General features: G+C 45.6%; 1 protein-coding gene across 7 annotated transcripts in view; it reads right to left on the bottom strand.

Annotated features, from left to right (window-relative positions):
- FBXO25 (F-box protein 25) overlaps positions 1 to 22,116 on the bottom strand; it is a 28,426-nt gene extending 6,310 nt beyond the window's left edge. Inside the window, exons 1-8 of one of the 7 annotated variants that reach the window (XM_018052583.1) lie at positions 21,977 to 22,116; positions 11,544 to 11,684; positions 8,982 to 9,085; positions 7,856 to 7,905; positions 4,916 to 5,008; positions 3,157 to 3,250; positions 1,877 to 2,061; positions 771 to 953 (exon numbers count right to left, since the gene is read on the bottom strand). In XM_018052583.1, coding sequence (XP_017908072.1) covers positions 771 to 953; positions 1,877 to 2,061; positions 3,157 to 3,250; positions 4,916 to 5,008; positions 7,856 to 7,905; positions 8,982 to 9,085; positions 11,544 to 11,677 — 843 coding nt within the window. In that variant the 5' untranslated portion in view covers positions 11,678 to 11,684; positions 21,977 to 22,116. Of the gene's footprint in view, positions 1 to 770; positions 954 to 1,876; positions 2,062 to 3,156; positions 3,251 to 4,915; positions 5,009 to 7,855; positions 7,906 to 8,981; positions 9,086 to 11,543; positions 11,685 to 21,590; positions 21,696 to 21,976 lie in introns of those variants that run through there. The other 6 variants (XM_018052551.1, XM_018052555.1, XM_018052562.1 and 3 more) reach the window with 6 other exon arrangements.

Below are 22,749 nucleotides of genomic sequence, written 5' to 3'. Positions count from 1 at the left end.
AGGTGGCACCTCACACCCCATGGGGCAGCGACCACACCCTCAGAGGAACAGGCATGGATGGGATGCTGAGCAGGCAGGCTTGGGCGTGGCCAGGGGCTGCCCAACGCAGCAGCATCTTCACGGTTCCTCACAATGTTACCCTCCACTCGTGAGCCCCGTGCCCCACAGGAGAAGGCGACCATGGTGGCCCTGCGGCCTGGCTGTGCCCGACCCTCACCCTCTGATTCAGGCAGGAACCTGCTTGCTGCCTCCACCACCTGACTTTCTCCTGGGAGGTACGTGACCCCTCAAGTCTGCGAGCCTGTGTCTGAGGAGTCACATGACATCTGGCCCTCCCTGGGGCCTCCCTGGGGCCAGACTGTCTGCTTTGGCCCTGCACGCTGCTGTGTGTCATGGGCACCCAGCTGGCGGTGCTCTGCTCCAGAAGCCACACAGCGCGGGGGTGGCAGGGAGGGGCAGCGATAAGTGGGAGACACACAGCATCCACCAGAACCCAAGGCTGGCCCCATCCTGGGAGGGCAAGGTGCAGGGAGCAGGTGCCTACCCGTGAGTCTCCGAGGGGACACGCTGCCTGGAGAGGGGCCTCCAGTTACAGGAAAGACTAATGGCCCATCCTTGACAGGAAGAAACTGCCCGGTTCTGCTGCTCTGCTCTGGGTCATTTTTAAAATTATGGCTTTCTCCACATGAAAAGCAGGCTTTCCCATAGTGATTCTAGCCCACTCCCTGAAGCAGCCAGGCTCGGCCATCAGGGCCACAACGCCCGCTCACCTGCTTCTCCCCAAAGTGGTACTGGCAGAGCTTCTTCCACAGCTGCCGGTCCTCGCTGAGCGCGGACAGTGTCGGGGTCACCTGACCCAAGGTGACGATGTCCCACCCATCCGAGAGCCTGTACAGGATGTTGCTGAGCATGTGCACGGGGAGGTCGCTGAGTGTCAGGCCACTGTCCACCTGCTGGGATGGCCCGCACACTTACTCCAGCGGGAATGCGGGAGCACGTCAGTCACAGTGCTGTCTCCCTCCTCCCCACTCCTGCCAGATGACATGCTGCAGCGACCCTGGCTGGACCCGGGGCCCCGGACACTGACACCCGAGTCCCAGAGTACACCGGGTGACGTGGCGTCAGTGCACACCAGGGACTCGGGGACAGTGGCACCTGGGGCACATGGCCTGGTCACGGTCTGGAAAGCAGACACCCCACATCTAAGTGTCTTACAGGTGAGTGGCCCTCTCAGCACAAGCCCCTGAGCATGGGAATGAGGCTGCCTAGACATGGAATGTCAGATCACCCCTGCTAACTGCAGGGCCTTAGCTAGGGAATCATCACTCCCTATAAATCTCGCATTTACATGAAAAATACATGGCCCAAGGTCACCTCTGAACCCAACCAGAGATAAACCAAACACAATCTAAGACACTTTGGTGAATGGGGTCAACATTTCTCTTGGTGAAACCAGTTATCAGAATAAACACAAAACATCCAAGACAGCAAGAAATGGAGATGAAAACACCAACCCCGAGAAGCAACAGCAGGTGAACAGAGTCACCACTATACGGTGCAGTCTTAATTTACCCAGTGTTATTCTAGTCTAAAATATCTAATCTGCTGTCAATAAATTAATTTACCACCTCATCACCCATAGGACCAGCTGTTTTTAATAATTACCATCCCCACTGTCTTTCCAGTGACACCTATAAGCCATTAAAGTCTTTTGGCCTGAATCCATCTTACGACAGTTTAATATGTATTCAGGAAATGTAAAGAGAAAGAAACCTTTGGAAAAGCTGTGATAGTCTTCCACATACACTTAGAAGTCGCAATGGCTTCTGTGATGTAACAGCAGAGACTACTCACTTGCAGGCCAGAAAGCACATACCTCCGTCATCTGAAGATTCTGCAGCTGCTGCTGCCAGCGGAGAACGGTCTCCAATCGGCAAATCCAGATGTTGATGTTTCCCACCAGCACGGACTTCCCTACTCCTCGGATCAGAATGCACAGGGTGGAGCTGAGGTCTTGGAGAAGATCCTTGATCAGGCGAGGATTTTGGTGGTCACCGAGAACTGCAATAAACAAAAACAAAACAATGCAACGGTACAGGCAGCCCCCATTGTCAAAAATGACCTGCTTCCGGGCTTCCCTGGCGGCTCAGTGAAGGATCCATCTGCCAATGCAGGAGAGCCCCGGGGTTGCTCCTGGATCCGGGAAGGTTCCACACGCCTCAGAGCAACTAAGCCTGTGAGCCACAACTATCCAGCCCGTGCTCCAGAGCCTGGGAGCCGCAGCTGCTGAGCCCATGTCAGTTCTGCGTTTAACGTGTCGCCGCTGTGCAGGCCACAGCTGCAGTGATGTGACTATGCTCAGTGCCACCGAGCTATGTACTCGAGATGCACAGGGAAGATGGTATTTTATGTATATTTCACCACAAAAAGAAAATAATGATCTAATTTCACTGCATATCCAAAGTGGCATCATTTTTGAGATATCACAAGTATGATGAGATTCGAAAACTTCCAAATGCTAATAGTGTATTTGTGGTTGAGTCTACAATTTTGTCTTTAAAACCATCTCTACTTTCTTTTATACTTAATCATAAATAGAACTGATAGTTAAAATGGCACATATATGCATAAACTCTTAAAGTTCCATTTATTATTGGCCATTAACTAATCAAGACAAACATTAAGTTAAAAAGAAAATTACAGGCTTATCTGATGCATAAGAACTAAGTCACAACCTTGCTAATTACAGAATCACTATATAGCAAAAGTGAGCCAGGACTAGTTAACCATGAAGGAGTACCCGTCCGTTTAAAACTCAGGGATTACTTTCTCAGGGACTTCCCTGCCAGCCCAGCGGCTAAGACTGCACTTCCACTGCAGGAAGCATGGGCTCAATCCCTGGTGGGGGAACTAAGATCCCACGTGCCTCAAGGTGTGCCCCGCAACCTGTCTTTCTCATTACAATATATTCTTCTGTGTCCAAAAGCATCTTTTAAAGAACACCACCAAGAACATCAAGTACCAAGCAGCCAACCTGAGCCCATCACATTATCTGACACCATCAATACTGGGGGTAAATCAAAGAAAAATCCAATCTCCTTGTACTAAGTTTCTAACTAAGACTGAGATCAGTAAAAACTCCAGTGCTCGCCTTACCCTTCTGAACGATCTTATCCAGGATGTTGAAGTAGTTCTTCTGGGCCACACCACTCAGCGAGGTCAGCTGGGACTTTGCAATCAGCTGCAACAGCTTGGGAGGGAGGTGGTTACAGGTGAGCATCACCACTGAAGGGAAGCCCACCTCCCCACCCCAGTAACCCGAGAAGAAAGCAAAGGGTGCAGGTAGGGCTGCTGCTCACCCTCTGCCCTCCAGTCCCGGCTGGTGTCCCGGCCACCCCTGCTGCACTCTGTGCCCCCTCTGACCGCCCCAGCCTCACATGAGCCAGGCCTTCCCTGATGGCTCCCCAGCACATCTGTCCCTCTGTCTGTCCCTCCAGCTTCCTTGCCAGTGCTGCCCTCCCACTGCTCCTGCACGTCCATTTAGCCCCGATGTCCACCTGCCTCCCAGGCCCCTCCTCTGTCAGAGGCTGGCTGTTCTCAGCACACGGAAACTGTTGCATCCCTCCTCGGCTCTGTAGGAGGAGAGGTCCTGGTGGCCGGCAGGGAGGCCAGCGGGGAGGACCCGGGGGGACGCGGCGGCAGGGCTGGCTTCTCGATCACAGAGCTGCCCCTCCCCTCTGCACATCAGGGACACCGGTCATCACAAACACCGCTCATCTGTAGGAGTCTCCAGTGACCCAGGCCCAGCTCTGTGCACCGGATCAGGAGCCCCGGGTCAGCCCATCCCACCGCCTCACATCCTGTGGCTGCTGTGCCCACGCAGCCCTCACTGTGGCCATGCCTGTCTGCGGTGCTGGGCAGACCAGCACCTGCACACACCAGTTCACTGTGGCCCGTACTGCTCCTGAGCAATCTGAGCCCCTCTGGGTGAGCCGCAAACACACTCCAGAACCCAGATCACATCTGCTCCTGCGTCTCTAAAAAGAGGTTCTTCATCCCTCCTCTCCAGCCCTCCCTGCTGCCTCTGTCAGTTGCAGAGGGAGCAGAGAAAGGGCCAACTCACACACACTTACACACTCTCACACACACTCACACTACTGTGTTGACTATGGAGGCCAAAACGACAAACATGACAATCACAAGATAATTGCTGGGGAGGATCACGCCGCTAATTCTAGTGTGTCTATACACGTGTCCTGTGCCGCAGTGATTACAGAAACCACACCCCAGGCCCGGCTGGAGGTCACGTAACCAGCCAGCGCTCTGTCCTTACAGGAGCATTCCTACAGGCCGAGTACGTACCACAGCCTCGTGGCACTATTAAAAATCCCAATCAACAGTTTCATGACTCATCACTTACTCTTGGCCTAGGACAGTCAGGTGAGTAAACTTGCTAGGCAAATAAAAACAAACAATAAATGGAATATATAGTGAGATCCCTTATTTTCTGAATTCAGGAAAAGGTAAAAAAATTCTAAAAATGTATCATTAACACAATAAGGCTTCTATGCAGCTCTGTTCTGGATCAATTCTCTTCTCTCCACTACCTTGCTCCCCTCTATCGAGCAGGGCTCACTCTGGGAAAAACACAAAGTAGAAAATGCATAAGAAACCACCGGGCAAGAAACCCTGAGAGAAACTCCCGCTTCTCCTCCTGTCTCCAACGTGACACGTGAGGTGGGCTGGAGGGCGCTTCGATCCTCCTCCTCCTGACCCCCACCCCCATCCCATGGTTTTCCACCAGGAACAACCACAGCTTTTTCAGCTGCCAAAAGCATCTTAAACATGTGACATGATAATCTTTATGGCGCAACCACTCCACATGTCCTCCGGTGGCTCTGAAATGAATACTCACCCTGACCACGTAATTGAACCTTCGGATGTCCTGGATCGCACTCGAGAAGTCTAAGCGATTAAAAGCTTCTCCCAAAGTACAGTAGCCATGTCTCTGGAAAAACAGAAACAAGTTACATCAAATCAGCCAACCAGCCAAAATGAATGGACAGCTAACGGGAATTAGTCTGTGCAACTTTTTTTTTTTAATTTTTGCAAAGGATATTCATTTTTACTATGATTTATTCCATATTTAGATTTAATATTAGAGTAAAATTAAAGCCATTCTAAGTCTTTCATTTATGTACAATCAATTATGTATATGCGTCGACACTCTACACCACTGTAGATACAAAGATAAATACTGATTCAGTCCAGTTCAGTTCAGTTGCTCAGTCGTGTCCGACTCTTTGCGACCCCATGAATCGCAGCACGCCAGGCCTCCCTGTCCATCACCAACTCCCGGAGTTCACTCGGACTCACGTCCATCGAGTCAGTGATGCCATCCAGCCATCTCATCCTCTGTCGTCCCCTTCTCCTCCTGCCTCCAATCCCTCCCAGAATCAGAGTCTTTTCCAATGAGTCAACTCTTTGCATGAGGTGGCCAAAGTACTGGAGTTTCAGCTTTAGCATCATTCCTTCCAAAGAAATCCCAGGGCTGATCTTCTTCAGAATGGACTGGTTGGATCTCCTTGCAGTCCAAGGGACTCTCAAGAGTCTTCTCCAACACCACAGTTCAAACGCATCAATTCTTTGACGCTCAGCCTTCCTCACAGTCCAATTCTCACATCCATACCTGACTACTGGAAAAACCATAGCCTTGACTAGACGGACCTTAGTCGGCAAAGTAACGTCTCTGCTTTATACTTGTCAATTTATTTTGTTCACATGCACCTGGGGAGGCCCAAATTAGGCCTAAAATAACAAAATAACCAGATGTATTCTAGGCTGTGCAACTACAAATACATAAATCATGCTTGGCCACTATAAAAAGGACTCTTCTATGAACACACATGTTGCCATTCAATTCCTCTGCAGGCAGTCCTGTGTTCATCCAGCCACTCAGGATCAAGGCTGAGATGCACCTGAGTGGGGCAGGAGGTTTGAATACCAGTGTTTAGGTGGAAAGGGCTGGAGGCAATGGGATGTGACAATGGGCAGTATTCAGGCTGGGAACAGGGGGCCGAGCACCCCAAAACCCAAGCATGTGGTAATAAGGCTCACAGGTTCAAGAGTCAAAGACCACGAAGGAAATCTGACTTTTTCTTCATCACCAGAAACACTGCTATTTCAGATGTTTTTCCTTAATGATATGCCCCAGGTTCTATATTAAGTGCTGTACAGATTTGAACCCTAGGTTTCAGAAGACACTTTAAACTCTATCTCTGTTTTTGAACACTTAGAACACAGAGAGGTTTTCAGTTCAGCATTGTGAGGATAAAGCATAGGAATAATCACAGAAAACACGAGGAGACAGACAGGCCTCGTGTTTCAAACAGAGACAGGAGCGGCCCCAGCAGGGCGGGCGGCACAGGGGACACCTTGTCTCTGACACAAGACACACCCCCAAACCACAGCAGCCTCGAAGTGCACAGAAGTCAGCAAGACACACTCATTGCAAATGCTCACACCACTAGCTGCAGAATGTTTCCCTGGGAGCTGTGGAGGGAGCGTCGATCATAACATGAAACCCATCGCAGCGGTAACGCTTCTCTTTCTCAGTGAACAGCATCCAGACACTGGTGCGGCAGACTCCTTCCGGGCAGCCAACCACCTCACCACAGGGCTGGGAGTCGCACACGTGCACCACACGAGCAGCAGACACTTGGTGGACCCAGAGGAGAACCCCAAAGGTGCGATGCTACGTGGAGGGGGGGCCCTCCCAACGCCGGCCTGTGCCCCGCCCCGCGGACCCGGCACCATCCGAAGCCTCACAGCCCCTCCCCTGCTGCCTCGTGTGCACCAAAGCAGGACCTCTGCTCTGTCTCGGAGTCTTTCACGAGCTCATACAGGTTCTCCCAGCGGCACATCCATTTAACAACAGCAACTACTGCCAAACGGCTCAGATTAACTCCCTGTCTCAGGATCTAACCCTTAAGCTTCTAGGAAATGTGGCTGGCTTCAGAACATCCACTACCCACACTGCCAGAACACTGCACTCACGCTAACATAGTCTAAACACATGCTAAACGACTCCTCCCAAATCATTTCCCCCAATTGTCACAAAATAAGACAAAAGCAAAAGGGTCTTTCAGGTTACAGATGGAAGCAAGCTTCTCCAGATACCAAGCAGAGAAAAAGGAAACAGACAGCTGAGGTGAACAGACCTGACCTTCCGCCAAGAAAGGGGGATGGCAGGGCCTGAACTGCTCTTTGCAGATTCCAACTTAGCTACCAACACCACCTTCACTACTCTACAAATAAACAAGGGTTTACAAGCTGTTCCCACCCTCCCAGAACACACAGGGGCCAAGATACAGCCCCACCAGCAAAAGCAGCTCACTGTGAACAGCTCAGGGAGGGTGGGGAGAAAATATCAAAGCACCTGTGGGCCCAAACTTGTTCTGAAAGAGCCCTCAGATGAATCAGATCTGTACGGGGCACTGACATGCACCACTCACACCACACACACACACACACACACACACACACACACACACACACAGAGGCACACTCACCACACACACGCACACACACACACACACAGAGGCACACTCACCACACACGCACACTCACCACACACACGCACACTCACCACACACACGCAGGCACATATAGCACACAGGCACACACACACACTCATGCACACGCAAAGGCTGTCTGAAAGACCCTCAGAAAGCTTTCACCTGTCAGAATTTGGACACTGATTTGATATTGCAAAAGAAACAATTTACTTAATGTGACATCACACAACCAACAGAAACAATACAAAATATAGTCTTATTTATAACAGAATACTTACTTCTCTCGTGCTTTCTTTATGGACATAGATCCAGTTTTCACGATAAAAACCTAGGATAAAAATTTGTTTTTAACTTCTGGTGACTCAGTACCAAATGAAGATTTTGAGGAGCTTCAAAAGCTGCACATGTAACAACGCTGGGAGACCCCCTGACTCGGCCATGTGCTTCGCTTCCCAACATCAGTTTATAAAGTGCTGAAAAGTCTTCGCGTGAAAGAGGTCATGGCACGGCCACGTCTTGGTGACTTAGAAGAAAATAGTGTCACCAGTGACTTCTGCCATCTCCAAACATAAATGGCTATAAATGTGCATTTTGTATATACCCTAATAAAAATTCTCTTCCTCTTTCATTGTCCCTATATGGTATTCCATTTAAATATACTTTCCACGTAACTCCTGTCCCAGAGCTTCAAGGATCGAGACTACACTGTCCATGTGAGCCTCCAGGGGGCGCACAACTGATCACACTAACAGGCCCTCAATGACTCAGGGCTGAGCACATGCACAGGCGCCCTCTCAAAGCTGCCCCATCTGCAGGCCCTCGTCCACCCTGCCTACAGGCTCCAGCTCTGACCACGACTATTTCCTGTTCTGAACCAGCAGTGTCTCCTGCACCAAAGCAGTGTCAAGGCCTCTAAAGGTCAGTTTCACCGCTTGGGAGTGAACAGACCTGAATTCAGGACCGCTACTGTGACTCAGTGGTAAAAAACCCACCTGCAATGCAGGAGACACATTCAGGGTTCAGTCCCTGGGTCGGGAAGATCCCCTGCAGGAGGAAACGGCAACCTGCTCCAGTATTATTGCCTGGAGAATTCCATGGGCGGAAGAGCCTGGGCAGGCTCGCAAGGAGTAGGGAATAGCGACTAAACACACATAATTCAACATTCAGACAGGCTGTTCTGTGGGTTTTCCTGTCTTTTATTTCTTGCTGTAAATCTTACTGATGACTTAGTCAAGCAAACGGCAGAGCTGCAAAACTCTGACCACCAAGTCTGACCTCTGGACACACTATTGCTTATATAACTGGATCAGCATTTCTGCCCTAGAAAAGCACTGTCAACACAATCCAATTTATCAAAACAGTCAAGAAGCGAACATTATGAGATTATTAATGAAATGATCTTACACTGAGTATTTGTGTCATTTCTAAAATGGTCCTTTTTCCTTTTTTTGGATGCATATTCATGCTCTTCGTTACTGAATATTTCTTCATCTTCACTATTTAAGATACTGAAACAAAGATACATTAAAATATTTTTACAAGGATTTCTTCATTTGGATTTTCTTTTGTAAAATAGATAAATAAATAAATTTTCGTTTATTGGGACAACAAATACTTTTACAATTCAGGAGCCCAAAATAAAAATCATGTTAAAATCTGAAGGCAATCACTTAATTTTCAAAGCAATAAATCACACGTTTGAAATTACAAGGCTAATATCTAAGGTTTTTGTTTGTTCTGAGAAATCTGAGGTTTATCCTGGTTCTTATCAGAAAGTTGTATCAGGAAGTGATGTACATGTTTTAGAATCTCCTAAGGATTTTGACATGCTCAACCAAGGTCACTGCAGACTTTAAAACTTATATTTATAATCTATACACTGGAAAAAAGTACCTGGTACTAATGATCTGCTGTCTCTCTGATCCAATGCTGAGGAAACACCCAACATTTCTGCTTGTCCCCACGTTTCCAAAGACTCAACTAGAACTATTACTGCACTGGCACGTATTCTTACGAAGCATCAATCAAATAATGCTGCCTATTAGGGCCTTTAACTGAAGCCAGATGAGGTAAAACATGTCTTTTATCCACTGAAATATATGTAATTTAAAGCTTTCCCATTTTTTTTCTTTTGGATGAAACAAGATAATAAAATCACAAGGTGGTAACTAAACAATCTGAAAACTCTTTAGAAAAAAAAAAAATCTTCCTTGTAGTTAAAAACAAAAAAAGACTAGGCAAAATGCAGCCCACCCCCTTCAAAAGTGAAGATGCACGCAATGTTTGCTCTCAGCACACTGACCCTGGACAGCTTTCCAGCTGGTGGTAAAGAGGGGCTTCCTGGAGATTCTGGCCAGCAGAGGTCCAAGCACCGATGCTCAAAACCAAGGAGGTCACACCGCTGCTTTCCTCGCCACCACTCTCTGACAAGAAAATTGTGCACAGGCACCATCCACTAACCCGAATTTACTTTTAATAAAAACAGCTGAATTTGCCAAATGAATGCATTCATCACTGTCAGAACAGACTTAAACAACACCGGCAACAACTGTAAATCATCAAGACAGGCAAAAGAGCACTTACCCAAAACAAACAACTTAACATTCAGTGACAGGTGCTAAGTAACACCAATTCACGGAAACTGGACGATCCTGTCTGGATCTCATACCTAGCTACACACTAGTTTGCTGTCACTGATTCAAGCACTAAAGGCAGAAGCTCTCAAATCTGAACAGCTTTGCTAATGACAATCACAAAGGCATCCAGGAGGATTGGAACCACACTGCTCCCCAGAAAGACATCAGAGAAGTGGAACCCAGCACAGGGGATGAGGGAGCTGCCCGGCATCCTCCCCACCCCACGCCCCGCCCCTGGAGAGGAAGGCTCAGACACACGTCTGGCTGGGCGAGAGCAGTGAGGGGCACTGGGGAGACACGCCCACGTGTGCTCTGCCAAACTCTGCCCTGGACAGGCCAGGCCGCCAGACTGCCCCTCATCTGAAGGGAGGAACGGTCCAGGACAAACGTCCAGGAGAAAGCACAGACACCTGTGCACTTAAGCTGTCTGGCTCACGCTGTCCATTCAAAATACACAGTTGAGAATTAGGTCAATGTGAGATAAAAATATGCAGTATGATCCACGGCAAGACCCATGACTCGGAGGAAGAGGTCCCCTGACCTCCCACTCCCCAAATGCTGCAGGACACTTGTGACACGGACAGTGAGTGACACGCCATGGTCTGCTCCTGCATCTGCAATCACCTACTTCCATCTGGGAAGGAGCACGGCCCTCAGCGCCCCCTGCCACTCACACACCAGCTCGTGAGGTGGGGACAGGCATCTCCCGCCTCCCTTCTCCGACCAGGAGGAAGGCAGCCCTGGGGTGAAGCTGCACCCTGAACCTCACAGGGACCCGCAGAGCAACAAGACACGTCACTTCAGCCCCAAGCAAAGCCACAGCACCATTCAGGCCTCCAAGAGAAACCTCTCCCATCTGGCGCAAGCCATTATTATGGGCCTCGGACGTAGGCCACCAGCACCGCATCTCTGCATTTCTTCTCCTTCCTCAGTTGTGTGTGCATGTTTAATCGCTTCAGTCGTGTCCGATTCTTTGTGACCCCATGGACGGTAGCCTGCCAGGCTCCTCTGTCTGTGGGGTTTTCCAGGCAAGAATACTGGAGTGGGTCGCCATTCCCTTCCCCATCCTCAGCTATAATCGGAAGTTAATAATAACAACACGTATCTCTCAGAAAGCTGTAAGGAGTAAATGCTTTAAATAAAAAGAAGATAGCAGCATCTGTGTGTGGGCAGCAGGCACTCCACCAGGCTGAGATTCTGGCTAATAACCTGTCTCCCCCACCAGTCTGTCTGGGGCCGATTCTCAGCCAACTGGTAAGTGCCAGGGCTTCAGCAGACACGACATTAATGTTGGACGGGACACGCCGTGACTCTGCTGAGCTAGACTCACATGCCGGGGCCAATGTCACACTGGCTGTTCTCTCCCTCCAGTTCCTGGCTCCACGCATCACATCTTTTCCAGCCGTCTTCGGTTTTCATCCAACTCCATCCCGGAGATCTCCAGTCCTGACCCAAAAATGGCATAGTTCGCCTATAAAACATGGGTTACTTTATGTTAAAAATGTGTAGCTGATATGGTTCTTTTCATTTAGAACATGTCTTCATTAATTTTAATGAATACAATCCTATTTAAATGTCTGTATGTGCCTTACATGCCGGCTACGCACAAAGATAAGACAGTGAAGATAACACAGTACCTCAGTTGTCCAACAGGGTCAGACAGATGAGGACTGGTGGGTTTACTAGCCCAATCCTGCATGTGTCATGAAAGGTGTCCCAGGGCTGACATCCCAGCTCACGCCTGAAGAACAAGCAGTCAGAGAGTGAGGAAGAAAGCGGGAAATGACACTAAACAGAAAATCCACTCAGAAGGTAGAAGCAAAGGCACAAGACACTGATGCTCAGCCCTGTACACAGTCGAGTTTGGTGAAGCTGACCACGTAAGGGGAGGAGCGGGCAGTGGCTGGCATGAGAACGCAGAGGCCACCTCTGCAGACGACTCAAAGGAGCTGGACTGTACTCTGAGGACACAGAGTGGCCAACAAAGGGACCTCTGCAGGGAGGTGACTCAACCAGATCTGAATTTCACAAAGACCTCAGGCTACTCAGTCTCTCTGCCAGCACCTCACGTCTTCCCAGTAATAAGCGTCCTCTGAAATTACAGGGCTGCTGCCCACCTTCCTCAAGAAAATACCATGTCTTGTTCAACTCTGTATCCCAATACCTGGAATGATTCCAGGCACACAGGGAGCTCACCGATCACTGAATGAATGGAAGAATGAATGAAACACAAGCAGATCCATGACTCAGAGGAGAGGGTGAGGCGAGAGAGTAAGGTAGGAAAACCATCAGCATCCAGACAGTATGACCACAGGAACCGCGTCTCAGACAGAGACCAAACAGAGCGGGGCAAGGAGAGAGTCAAGGCACAAGCTTAAGACTCACTGGCATGTGAGGGACCGGCAGATGAAAATGAGCCAGGAAAGGACACCAAAAAGGAAGGGCCACAGATGCAGCGGAAGTGGGAAGGCAAGACAGGACAGATTCAAGAAAGAGACGATCAACAGAGAAGTAAGTTTGATAAGGAAGCCAGTACGGTAAGAACTTAACAGTATACACTGTATTCAGCTGTACAAAAAGGTACTTGATAATTCAACAGGAAGTTTCAATAGAGTAACTGTGTTATATTAACCTCATGTCCAAAGTAAATCTGGGGTATTTCCCTAATATCACACATCATATCACAGAGTACACAGAAGATTAAAGTGTTTCAATACCGTCTCCCAAATATATTTAATATAACTCACAAAAAATGAGCTATTAAATAGGCATTCATACGGGCTTTAAAAAGACAAAACAATTTCAGGGAGAAATTATAAGCCTTCAACAATATTCCTGAGTTAACTGCAAGTGCCCAACGTGAAACGTATGAAGTAATTTTCCGCCATACCAAGAGGATCTCAAAACCTTGTTAAACTAATTAATAATCAGAACACATCTTTTTTTAGTCATATATTATTTAAATCCTTTAGAAAATAATTGAAAACAATTCCTTAAATCTCAACAGTACATAAATAAAGCTCATATTACACTCTTGTTTCACAACTACAGATCACCCTGAAAAGCAAAAGCCGCCACCCCTGTCCAGTCAATCCAGATAAAACACAAACAAGAGAAAAATGTCTGTTAGGGCCACTCTTACAATTGCCAAAGTATCTTTCAATATCATATTTAAACTGCACTTTAGAAGAATCAAATGGCAACTGTACAGAATATTGCCAATAGGCCCAAGATACAATTGCTTCAATGACAAATATATAAACACAGACTAAATGTGCTGTTCCAATCCCAAAGAAAGGCAACGCTAAAGAATGCTCAAACTACTGAAAAACTGCACTCATCTCACATGCTATCAAAGAAATGTTCAAAATTCTCCAAGCCAGGCTTCAACAGTATGTGAACCGTGAACTTCCAGATGTTCAAGCTAGAAAAGGCAGAGAAACCAGAGATCAAATTGCCAACATCCACTGGATCATTGAAAATACAAGAGACTTCCAGAAAAACTTCTACGTCTGCTTTAATGACTATGCCAAAACCTTGACTGTGTGGATCACAACAAACTGTGGAAAATTCTTCAAGAGATGGGACTACAAGACCACCTGACCTGCCTCCTGAGAAATCTGTAAGCAGGTCAAGAAGCAACAGTTAGAACTGGACATGGAACAACAGATTGGTTTCAAATCAGGAAAGGAGTATGTCAAGGCTGTATATCGTCGCCCTGCTTATTTAACTTATATGCAGAGTACATCAAGAGAAATGCTGGTCTGGATGAAGCACAAGCTAGCATCAAGATTGCCAGGAGAAATATCAATAACCTCAGATATGCAGATGACACCACTCTTATGGCAGAAAGCAAAGAAGAACTAAAGAGCCTCTTGATGAAAGTGAAAGAGGAGAGTGAAAAAGTTGACTTAAAATTCAACATTCAGAAAACGAAGATCATAGCATCCGATCCCATCACTTCATGGCAAATAGGTGGGGAAACACTGGAAACAGTGACAGACTTTATTCTTTTTGAGCTCCAAAATCACTGCAGATGGTGATTACAGCCATGAAATTAAAAGACACTTGCTCCTTGGGAAAAAAGTTATGACCAACCTAGAAAGCTTATTAAAAAGCAGAAACATTACTTTGCCAATAAAGGTCTGTCTAGTCAAAGCTACGGTTTTTCCAGTGGTCATGTATGGATATGAGAGTTGGACTATAAAGAAAGCTGAGTGCCGAAGAACTGATGCTTTTGAACTGTGATACTGGAGAAGACTCTTGAGAGTCCCTTGGATACCAGGGAGATCCAGCCAGTCCATCCTAAAGGAAATCAGTCCTGAATATTCACTGAATGCTGAAGCTGAAATGAAAGTCCAATACTTTGGCCACCTGATGTGAAGAGCTAACTCATTAGAAAAGACCCTGATGCTGGGAAAGATTGAAGGCAGGAAGAAAAGGGGATGACAGAGGATGAGATGGTTGGATGGCATCACCAACTCGATGGACATGAGTTTGAACAAGCCCAGGGAGTTGGTGATTGACAGAGAGGCCTGGTGTGCTGCAGTCCAGGGGGTTGCAAAGAGTCGGACATGACTGAGAGACTGAACTGAACTGGTCGTTACATTATGCATCCCTTCCCTAAAGGTATACCAGTATACTCCTTTGACGAAATGAAAAAAACAAAGCCCCCTCCACATACAATATATGTAAATACATTTAAACGTAATTGCAGATGAAGGTAGTCAAAATGCACAAACTTACAGTTATAAACAGGTACTATGGATGTGGTGTACAACAAGCTAGTTAAAGCTGCTGTACGTTATATATGAATGTTATAAGAACAGTGAATCTTGTGACTTCTCATCATGAGGAAAAATACTTTTTTCCTATTTCTTTTCTGTTGTATCTATATGAGATAATAGACGTTCACTAAACCTACTGTGGTACTCATTTCGTGATGTATATAAACCAGATCATCATGCTCTACATATAACATTTGGTTTAAAAAAGTGAAAGGAAAGCTACCATATGATTCTGCAATCCTAGTCCTGGGCATATATTTGGAAAAAACATGATCTGAAAAAATACATGCACCCCAACGTTTGCTGCAGCAGTGCTGACAATAGCCAAGACATGGAAGCAATGGACAGAGGCCTAATTAAAGATGTGGTACATATATACAATGGAATATTACTCAGCCCCTAGGAAGAATGAAATAATTCCATTTGCAGCAACATGGGTGGACGTAGAGATTGTCATACTGAGTGAAGTTAAGTCAGAGAAGAAGTATCGTATGACATCCCTGATGTGTGGAATCTAAAAGAGATGATACACACAGTAAGACTCACAGACTTAGAAAACAAACTTACGGTTGGAGAGGGTGGGGGGAGGGTGAAGGGAAGACATAGTTTTGGAGTTTGGGATGGACATGTACACTCTGCTATATTTAAAATGGACAACTAACACAGGCCTCCTGTACAGCACATGGAACTCTGCTCAATGTTATGCGCCAGCCCGGATGGGAAGGGGGGTTGGGAGAGAATGGATACATGTATATGTATGGCTCAGTTCACCTGATACTTTCACTGTTCACTGGATATTATCACAACATTGTGAATCAGCTATACCCCAATACAAAATAAAAACATTTAAAAACTTATATCAGTGCTATCAGTTCAGTTCAGTTGCTCAGTTGTGTCCGACTCTTTGCGACCCCATGGACTGCAGCACGCCAGGCTTTCTTGTCCATCACCAACTCCCAGAGCTTGTTCAAACTCATGTCCATCGAGTTGGTGATGCCATCCAACCAACTCATCCTCTGTTGTCCCCTTCTCTTCCTGCCTTCAGTCTTTCCCAGCATCAAGGTCTTTTCAAATGACTCAGTTCTTCACCAGGTAGCTAAAGTATTGGAGCTTCTGCTTCAGCAGCAGTCCTTCCAATGAATATTCAGGACTGATTTTCTTTACAACTGACTTTGCAGCCCAAGGGACTCTAAAGAGTCTTCTCCTACATCACAGCTCAAAAGCATCAATCTTTCAGCACTTAGCTTCCTTTATGGTCCAACTGTCATACCCATACATGACTAATGGAAAAATCATAGCTTTGACTATACGGACCTTTGTCAGCAAAGTAATATCTGCTTTTTATATGCTGTCTAGCTTGGCCATAGCTTTTCTTCCAAAGAGCAAGCATCTTTTAATGTCATGGCTGCAGTCACCATCTGCAGTGATTTTGGAGCCCCCCAAAATAAAGTCTGTCACTGTTTCCATTGTTTCCCCATCTATTTGCCATGAAGTGATGGGACCAGATGCCATGATCTTCGTTTTCTGAATGTTGAGTTTTAAGTCAGCTTTTTCACTCTCCTCTTTCACTTTCATCAAGAGGCTCTTTAGTTCCTCTTCACTTTCTGCCATGAGTGGTGTCATCTGCATACCTGAGGTTCTTCTCCCAGCAATCCTGATTCCAGCTTGTGCTTCCTCCAGCCCAGCATTTCACATGATGTACTCGGCATATAAGTTAAATAAGCAGGGTGACAAAATACAGACTTGTCTCCTTTCCCAGCTTGGAACCAGTCCGTTGTTCCATGTCCAGTCCTAACTGCTGCTTCTTGAGCTCCATACAGATTTCTCAGGAGGCAGGTCAGGTGCTCTGGTATTCCTATCTCTTGAAGAATTTTCCAGTTTGTTGTGATCCAAACAGTCAAGGCTTTGGCGTAGTCAATAAAGCAGAACTAGACGTTTTTCTGGAATTCTCTTGCTTTTTCTATGATATAATGGATGTTGGCAATTTGATCTCTGGTTCCTCTGCCTCTTCTAAATTCAGCTTGAACATCCAGAAGTTCTCGGTTCCTGGACTGCTGAAGCCTGGCTTGGAGAATTTTGACCATTACTTCGCTAGCGTGTGAGATGACTGCAATTGTGTGGTAGTTTGAACATTCTTTGCCATTGCCTTTCTTTGGGATTGGAATGAAAACTGACCTTTTCCAGTCCTGTGGCCACTGCCGAGTTTTCCAAATTTGCTAGCATACTGAGTGCAGCACTTTCACAGCACTTTCATATGTCACTAATATATGTCACTAATATCTCAGTAAAACTGGGAGGGGAGATGTTATGCAGAAAAATGTCCCTTGAAGAATTCTCTTTAACAGGAACAAACTGTAACAATTAAAAACAATTAAAACATCTAAAAGAGGCTTTGTTTAATATATGTTACTACACCAGGGGTGTAAGTGACTATAAATAATAATTGTGTGAATATTTATTATCATAAAAAGATATTCATAGTATATTAAGTGGAAGAAGTTTTAGGAAAATATAGGTGATACTTCTGTGTATTTCTACATGTGAGCACAAGTTTATACATGTGCGCACAGAAAAAAGTCTAAAAGCAGATAAAACAAAATGTAAACAGTGAATACCTCTGCATGTTTGAATTTCAAGTGATTTCATGTTTGAATTTCAAGTACATTATTTTTTCTTGAGACATTTTTATTTTTAATATTTATTTTCTTAGGTGAACATGTGTTAACCATGTGACAATTTTTATAGAACACAATTCGCTGATGTGAAAGACAGAAATGGTGACATTGTTAACCTATATTATTTGATTCCTGATGTAGTTGAGAATTATCCCCAGTATTTTCTTTTTTTTTATGATTTGTAAGCTCACAGGTTTAATAAATTTTAGTTTTTTCCTTTCTTGTAAAATTTAGAAGTTTTTGTATAGTTAAATTAATAAACTTGGTTTCTCATTAAAAAAATTGTATACGTATACATGTACTCTTGTAATATGAATACTGAGTGAGTGAAGAGAGAATGATTAAAAGAAATTCTGAGTAAAAAGCAAACCATCTGGGAAACGCCCGAAGAAAAATGAGGACACGAGCTCAGCCTTGGAGCATGGTTAGACCTTAAGTGAATGGAGAGGAAACAAAAAATACTAATCACAGAAACAATGGGTGAGAAAAATATGAAGACAGGAATACATGTGACATGATTGAGAATAAGCAGAACAGGCTGGCTAAAATAGAGAAATCTACAGCACGGCTGGCAGGTATGTTGAAAAAGAGACTAGGAGAATGTTGAATATCAGAGATATTGGACTTTATTCTCCAAGTAATTAAAAGTTTTGAGCAATCTAGCAATGTGAGCAGTGCCATTTTGAGAATCATTTGCCAGTGTCTGAAAGATAAATTGAAAGGGAGAACAGAGGTAGAAAGAACAGCTACTTAAGCAGTAGAAACCTCTTGTCAACACCTCAGCTAACAAAATATTTTAAGACTTTATGACACACATTGTACTTGCCTATGTGAACACCATGCCCACTCACCACTTAATGCATTTATATTCGGGCCTCACAAGCAATCCCTATAACATTTACACCAAGTTTCTACTGTAAAGTTAAGAGTCATCTTGGGGTTTCCAGTAAGATAATTGATTCCTTTACAACTACCAAACCTTGACAGATAATCACAGTGACTTCAACAACTCTGTGAGAAACAAATTTAGCCTTAATTTTTCAGCTGCTAGGGAGTGAAATGCAGCTAAATGGGCCATGGAAATAATAATAGTACATTTTCAAGGGTTTTATTTTCAACACAGAGTAAAAGATTTGTTTCAAAACAAATGTGTATATTCCATCCTATAAATGTGAATAATCTTCATACTTATGCTTTATACTTGCATATAACCTTTTCTTAAAAACTTATGTATAGTTGATTTACAATGTTGTGTTAGCTGCAGGTGTATAGCTAAGTAATTCAGTCATATACATATTTTTCATATTCTTTTCCATCATAGATTATTACAATATATAACCTTATATAATACTCAAAATGTAATCTTTATGCTTTAGTTCACAAAGCAGAGATCTGGAAGCACAGTGATCACAAACAGAAACCACCCCGCCTCCCCAAAAAAAAGCCATCAGGGAAAAGAAAAAAAAGAAAAAACATGACTTGCAATATGAAAGACTTGGCTCTCAAATTTTCAAAAATGTTCCCAGTGTGAGACATCTAACAAATCTGCATATTGAAAAACAGTATTGCTAAACTTTTGGAATGATGACAACCCATCATCTTGTATGGAAATATATCTATCTGTTCTACTAAAAGATCTGAACTGCAAGCATTACAAGTTTACTTAAAATTACCTTTTTTTAAATAATTTCCAAATACAAAAATAAAAACTAGAAATTATTCCTGAAAAGTATTAAATGTGTAAGAGTAACAACTCAAAGTGCAGCTACTCTTGTGAAATAGCTGGTACAATCTGCAATATTACGCACATTTTACCAACTAATGTCAGAGAGCACATGGGGCTATCCATTATAAACCTTCCCTTGATGTCTGTTCTATACAGCAGGACATGGAGGTGAAGCACTGCAACAGAACAAGACTCCATGAACTTCATTTACCAGCTCAAACTCCTGCACAAGCGAATCAGAAGTAACCAAAAAATGTCTTTCCTTTAAAAAGTTAACTTTCTGTTAACTAATGATAACAGCAGCAAACATTTACTAGATCTCAGTATGGGGTAGGCATTACTCTAGACAATTCACCTCTACTATCTCATTTAGTCCTTACCCTACCCTACAAGGCAGGAAATGTTACAATCCCCTTTTAAGAGTTTAAATCTGTATTTTACAGCTAAAGGAACTGAGGCACCAAGGTTGGTGGAGCTGGGATTTACAGTCAGGGAATCTCAACCTATGATCCATCCCTAGCACAACACTGTTGCGACAGCAATTCCTGGATACCACCATCCATCTCTATCACAACACTTTTATAACAGCAATTCCAGGACACTATATAAAAACAGATGTCATAAAACTGCAGGGTTTTTTTCCCTTATATTTTTTGGTTTATATGTCATACATCAGATATGATCTAAAGTAATGCCATAAACTTATAGCAGAAAGCAAAGAACTAACGAGCCTCTTGATGAAAGTGAAAGAGGAGAGTGAAAAAGTTGACTTAAAGCTCAACATTCAGAAAACTAAGATCATGGCATCCAGTCCCATCACTTCATGGGAAATAGATGGGGAAACATTGGAAACAGTGGCTGACCTCATTTTGGGGGGCTCCAAAATCACTGCAGATGGTGACTGCAGCCATGAAATTAAAAGACGCTTGCTCCTTGGAAAAAAAGTAATGACCAACCTAGAAATTTTATTAAAAAGCAGAGACATTACTTGGCCAACAAAAGTCTGTCTAGTCAAAGCTATGGTTTTTCCAGTAGTCATGTATGGATATGAGAGTTGGACTATAAAGAAAGCTGAGTGCCAAAGAATTGATGCTTTTGAACTGTGGTGTTGGAGAAGACTCTTGAGAGTCCCTTGGACAGCAAGGAGATCCAGCCAGTCCATTCTAAAGGAAATCAGTCCTGAATAGGCACTGGAAGGACTGATGCTGAAGCTGAAAGTCCAATACTTTGGCCACCTGATGCGAAGAACTGACTCATTAGAAAAGACCCTGATACTGAGAAAGACTGAAGACTGGAGAAGGGAACGACAGAGGATGAGGTGGCTGGATGGCATCAGTGACTCAGTGGACATGAGTTTGAGTAAACTTCGGGAGTTGATGATGGACAGGGAGGCCTGGTGTGCTGCAGTCCATGGGGTCGCAGAGTCGGATAGCACTGAGCAACTGAACTGAAAGTAATGGTTGATCTAAATATAAAACACAAGACAAGGAAAACATATGAAAGCAAACAGAGCTAATGAGTTTTAAAAGGCTACATATACCTTGCTTTTTTAAAGTCAGATGGAAAGGAAATGGAGTAACAGTACTTATCTCAACACTAAACTGATTTTCAAAACAATAAAAACTATAACTGTAGAGCAAGAGCTATTGCTATATATACTAGGAACAAGCACAAGTTACCACGAAAATAAAAGGCAGTTTCGTATTTAGACAAAAAGCTGGCAAAGAGATTCTTCTCCAGTATTTATCTTTCATCATCAATTTTGAGAAAATAATTTCCATTGTTCTGAGGTAAGAATGACTGATTCTTCATTTGATAAGCATTTGACTTCTGTTGCTTTCTTTTCCTTACAAGACTTCCAAATAATGTTGACAGATAAAACATGAATATGGCTTCTAAGTGTGGAAGAATCTTATCCAGAGAGATCAAACGGGTGAATCAAGGGCTGGAAATCAGAAATGGGCTTTACCATAAGAAGGCCTGAGAGATAATCACAGATGCCATAAGGAAAAGGAAAAACAGTCCCGAAAGAGGGGAAGTGGAATAGGAAAGAAAAGAGAACGCGAGTTATTTCTGATTAGGGCTGCAAGGAAGGGTATGCGAGAGGCAGGAAAGGAAGGTTCCTCAGGACTCCTTTCAGATGAGTCTTAGCAGGCCACGGCTGGGAGAATGGGCAAACCGGAGCTTACCGCGAAGAGAAGGATGCAAAATGCAGAGGCGTCAGCTCAAGAAAAACAAGGAAGGCAACCGCAGAGGGGCCCGAGCCGAGCGAGGGCAGACGACTGACGCCAGGAGGACGAATCTGGCCTGGGGAGGGCGGAGCCGGAGGGCGGACTCACAAGACGCCGGGCCGAGGGACGGGGATGCCGGAGACGACGGGCGGGGGGCGGTGGGCAAGGGGGCCGACCTGGCGGGGGCGGGAGGCGGTTAAGGACCGGGCGGGGTCGTGAAGGAAGCTGGACGGCGTGTCGCGGAGGATGGGCGCGGGGCTGAGGCCGGAAGGCTGCCTCGGTCCCCACCTGACGCGCGAACGCCTACAGTCCCCACCTGGCGCGCGCAGCATCGCACTCCTTACCTAGCGCGCCGACGATCCCGGCCCCACCTGGCGCTCAGAAGCCCGCAGCCCGCACCTGACGGCGGAGCGTCAGGCTTTATTGCCGGAAGTTGCCCGCCGCCTACCCGGGAGAGCCACGGGAAAGCCCCGCCCCCGGCCGCGCTGATTGGCCGGCGCGGCTCCTCGAGGCCGTGTTGCTACCCTGATCCAGGAGTCGGCGGTGCGCGCGTGCGCAGTGGGCGTTGCCTGCTCTAACAGACTGAGCTGCTGACTGCCAGTTCGCAGTGGGTGCGGCCCGGGCCGGAGGGTACCTGCGCTGCGGGGTCCTAGGTACCCTAAAGGTTGTGGTTACCTGGGTCCTGACTGCCGTGTGGACTGCAGATCGGATCACCCCCCACCTGCTCAACTTTCCAACCCAACCGCTGCCCGGTAACCATCTGAGATTCATGATTGTAGCTTCACTTTACGGCCAATTACCCTGTGCACCTAATTACCTTGTATATTGAGTTTAATATTAATATGTTAAGATCGCACTGAATATTCACTGAAAATTCTGATGCGAAGAGCTGATTCATTGGAAAAAACCCTGATGCTGGGAAAGATTGAGGGCAGGAGGAGAAGGGGGCGACAGAGAAGGAGATGGTTGGATGGCATCAACTACTCAATGAACATGAGTTTGAACAAGCTCCTGGAGATAGTGAAGTAAGGGAAGCGTGGCATGCTGCAGTCTATGGGGTTGCAAAGAGTCGGACAAGACTTAGCCACTGAGCAAGGACAACTACTGAGCTTAACGC

Source organism: Capra hircus, chromosome 1 (genome assembly GCF_001704415.2).
Source record: "Capra hircus breed San Clemente chromosome 1, ASM170441v1, whole genome shotgun sequence".
In the NCBI taxonomy this organism is placed as follows: Eukaryota; Metazoa; Chordata; class Mammalia; order Artiodactyla; family Bovidae; genus Capra; species Capra hircus.
This window is presented reverse-complemented; position numbering and strand designations above follow the sequence as displayed.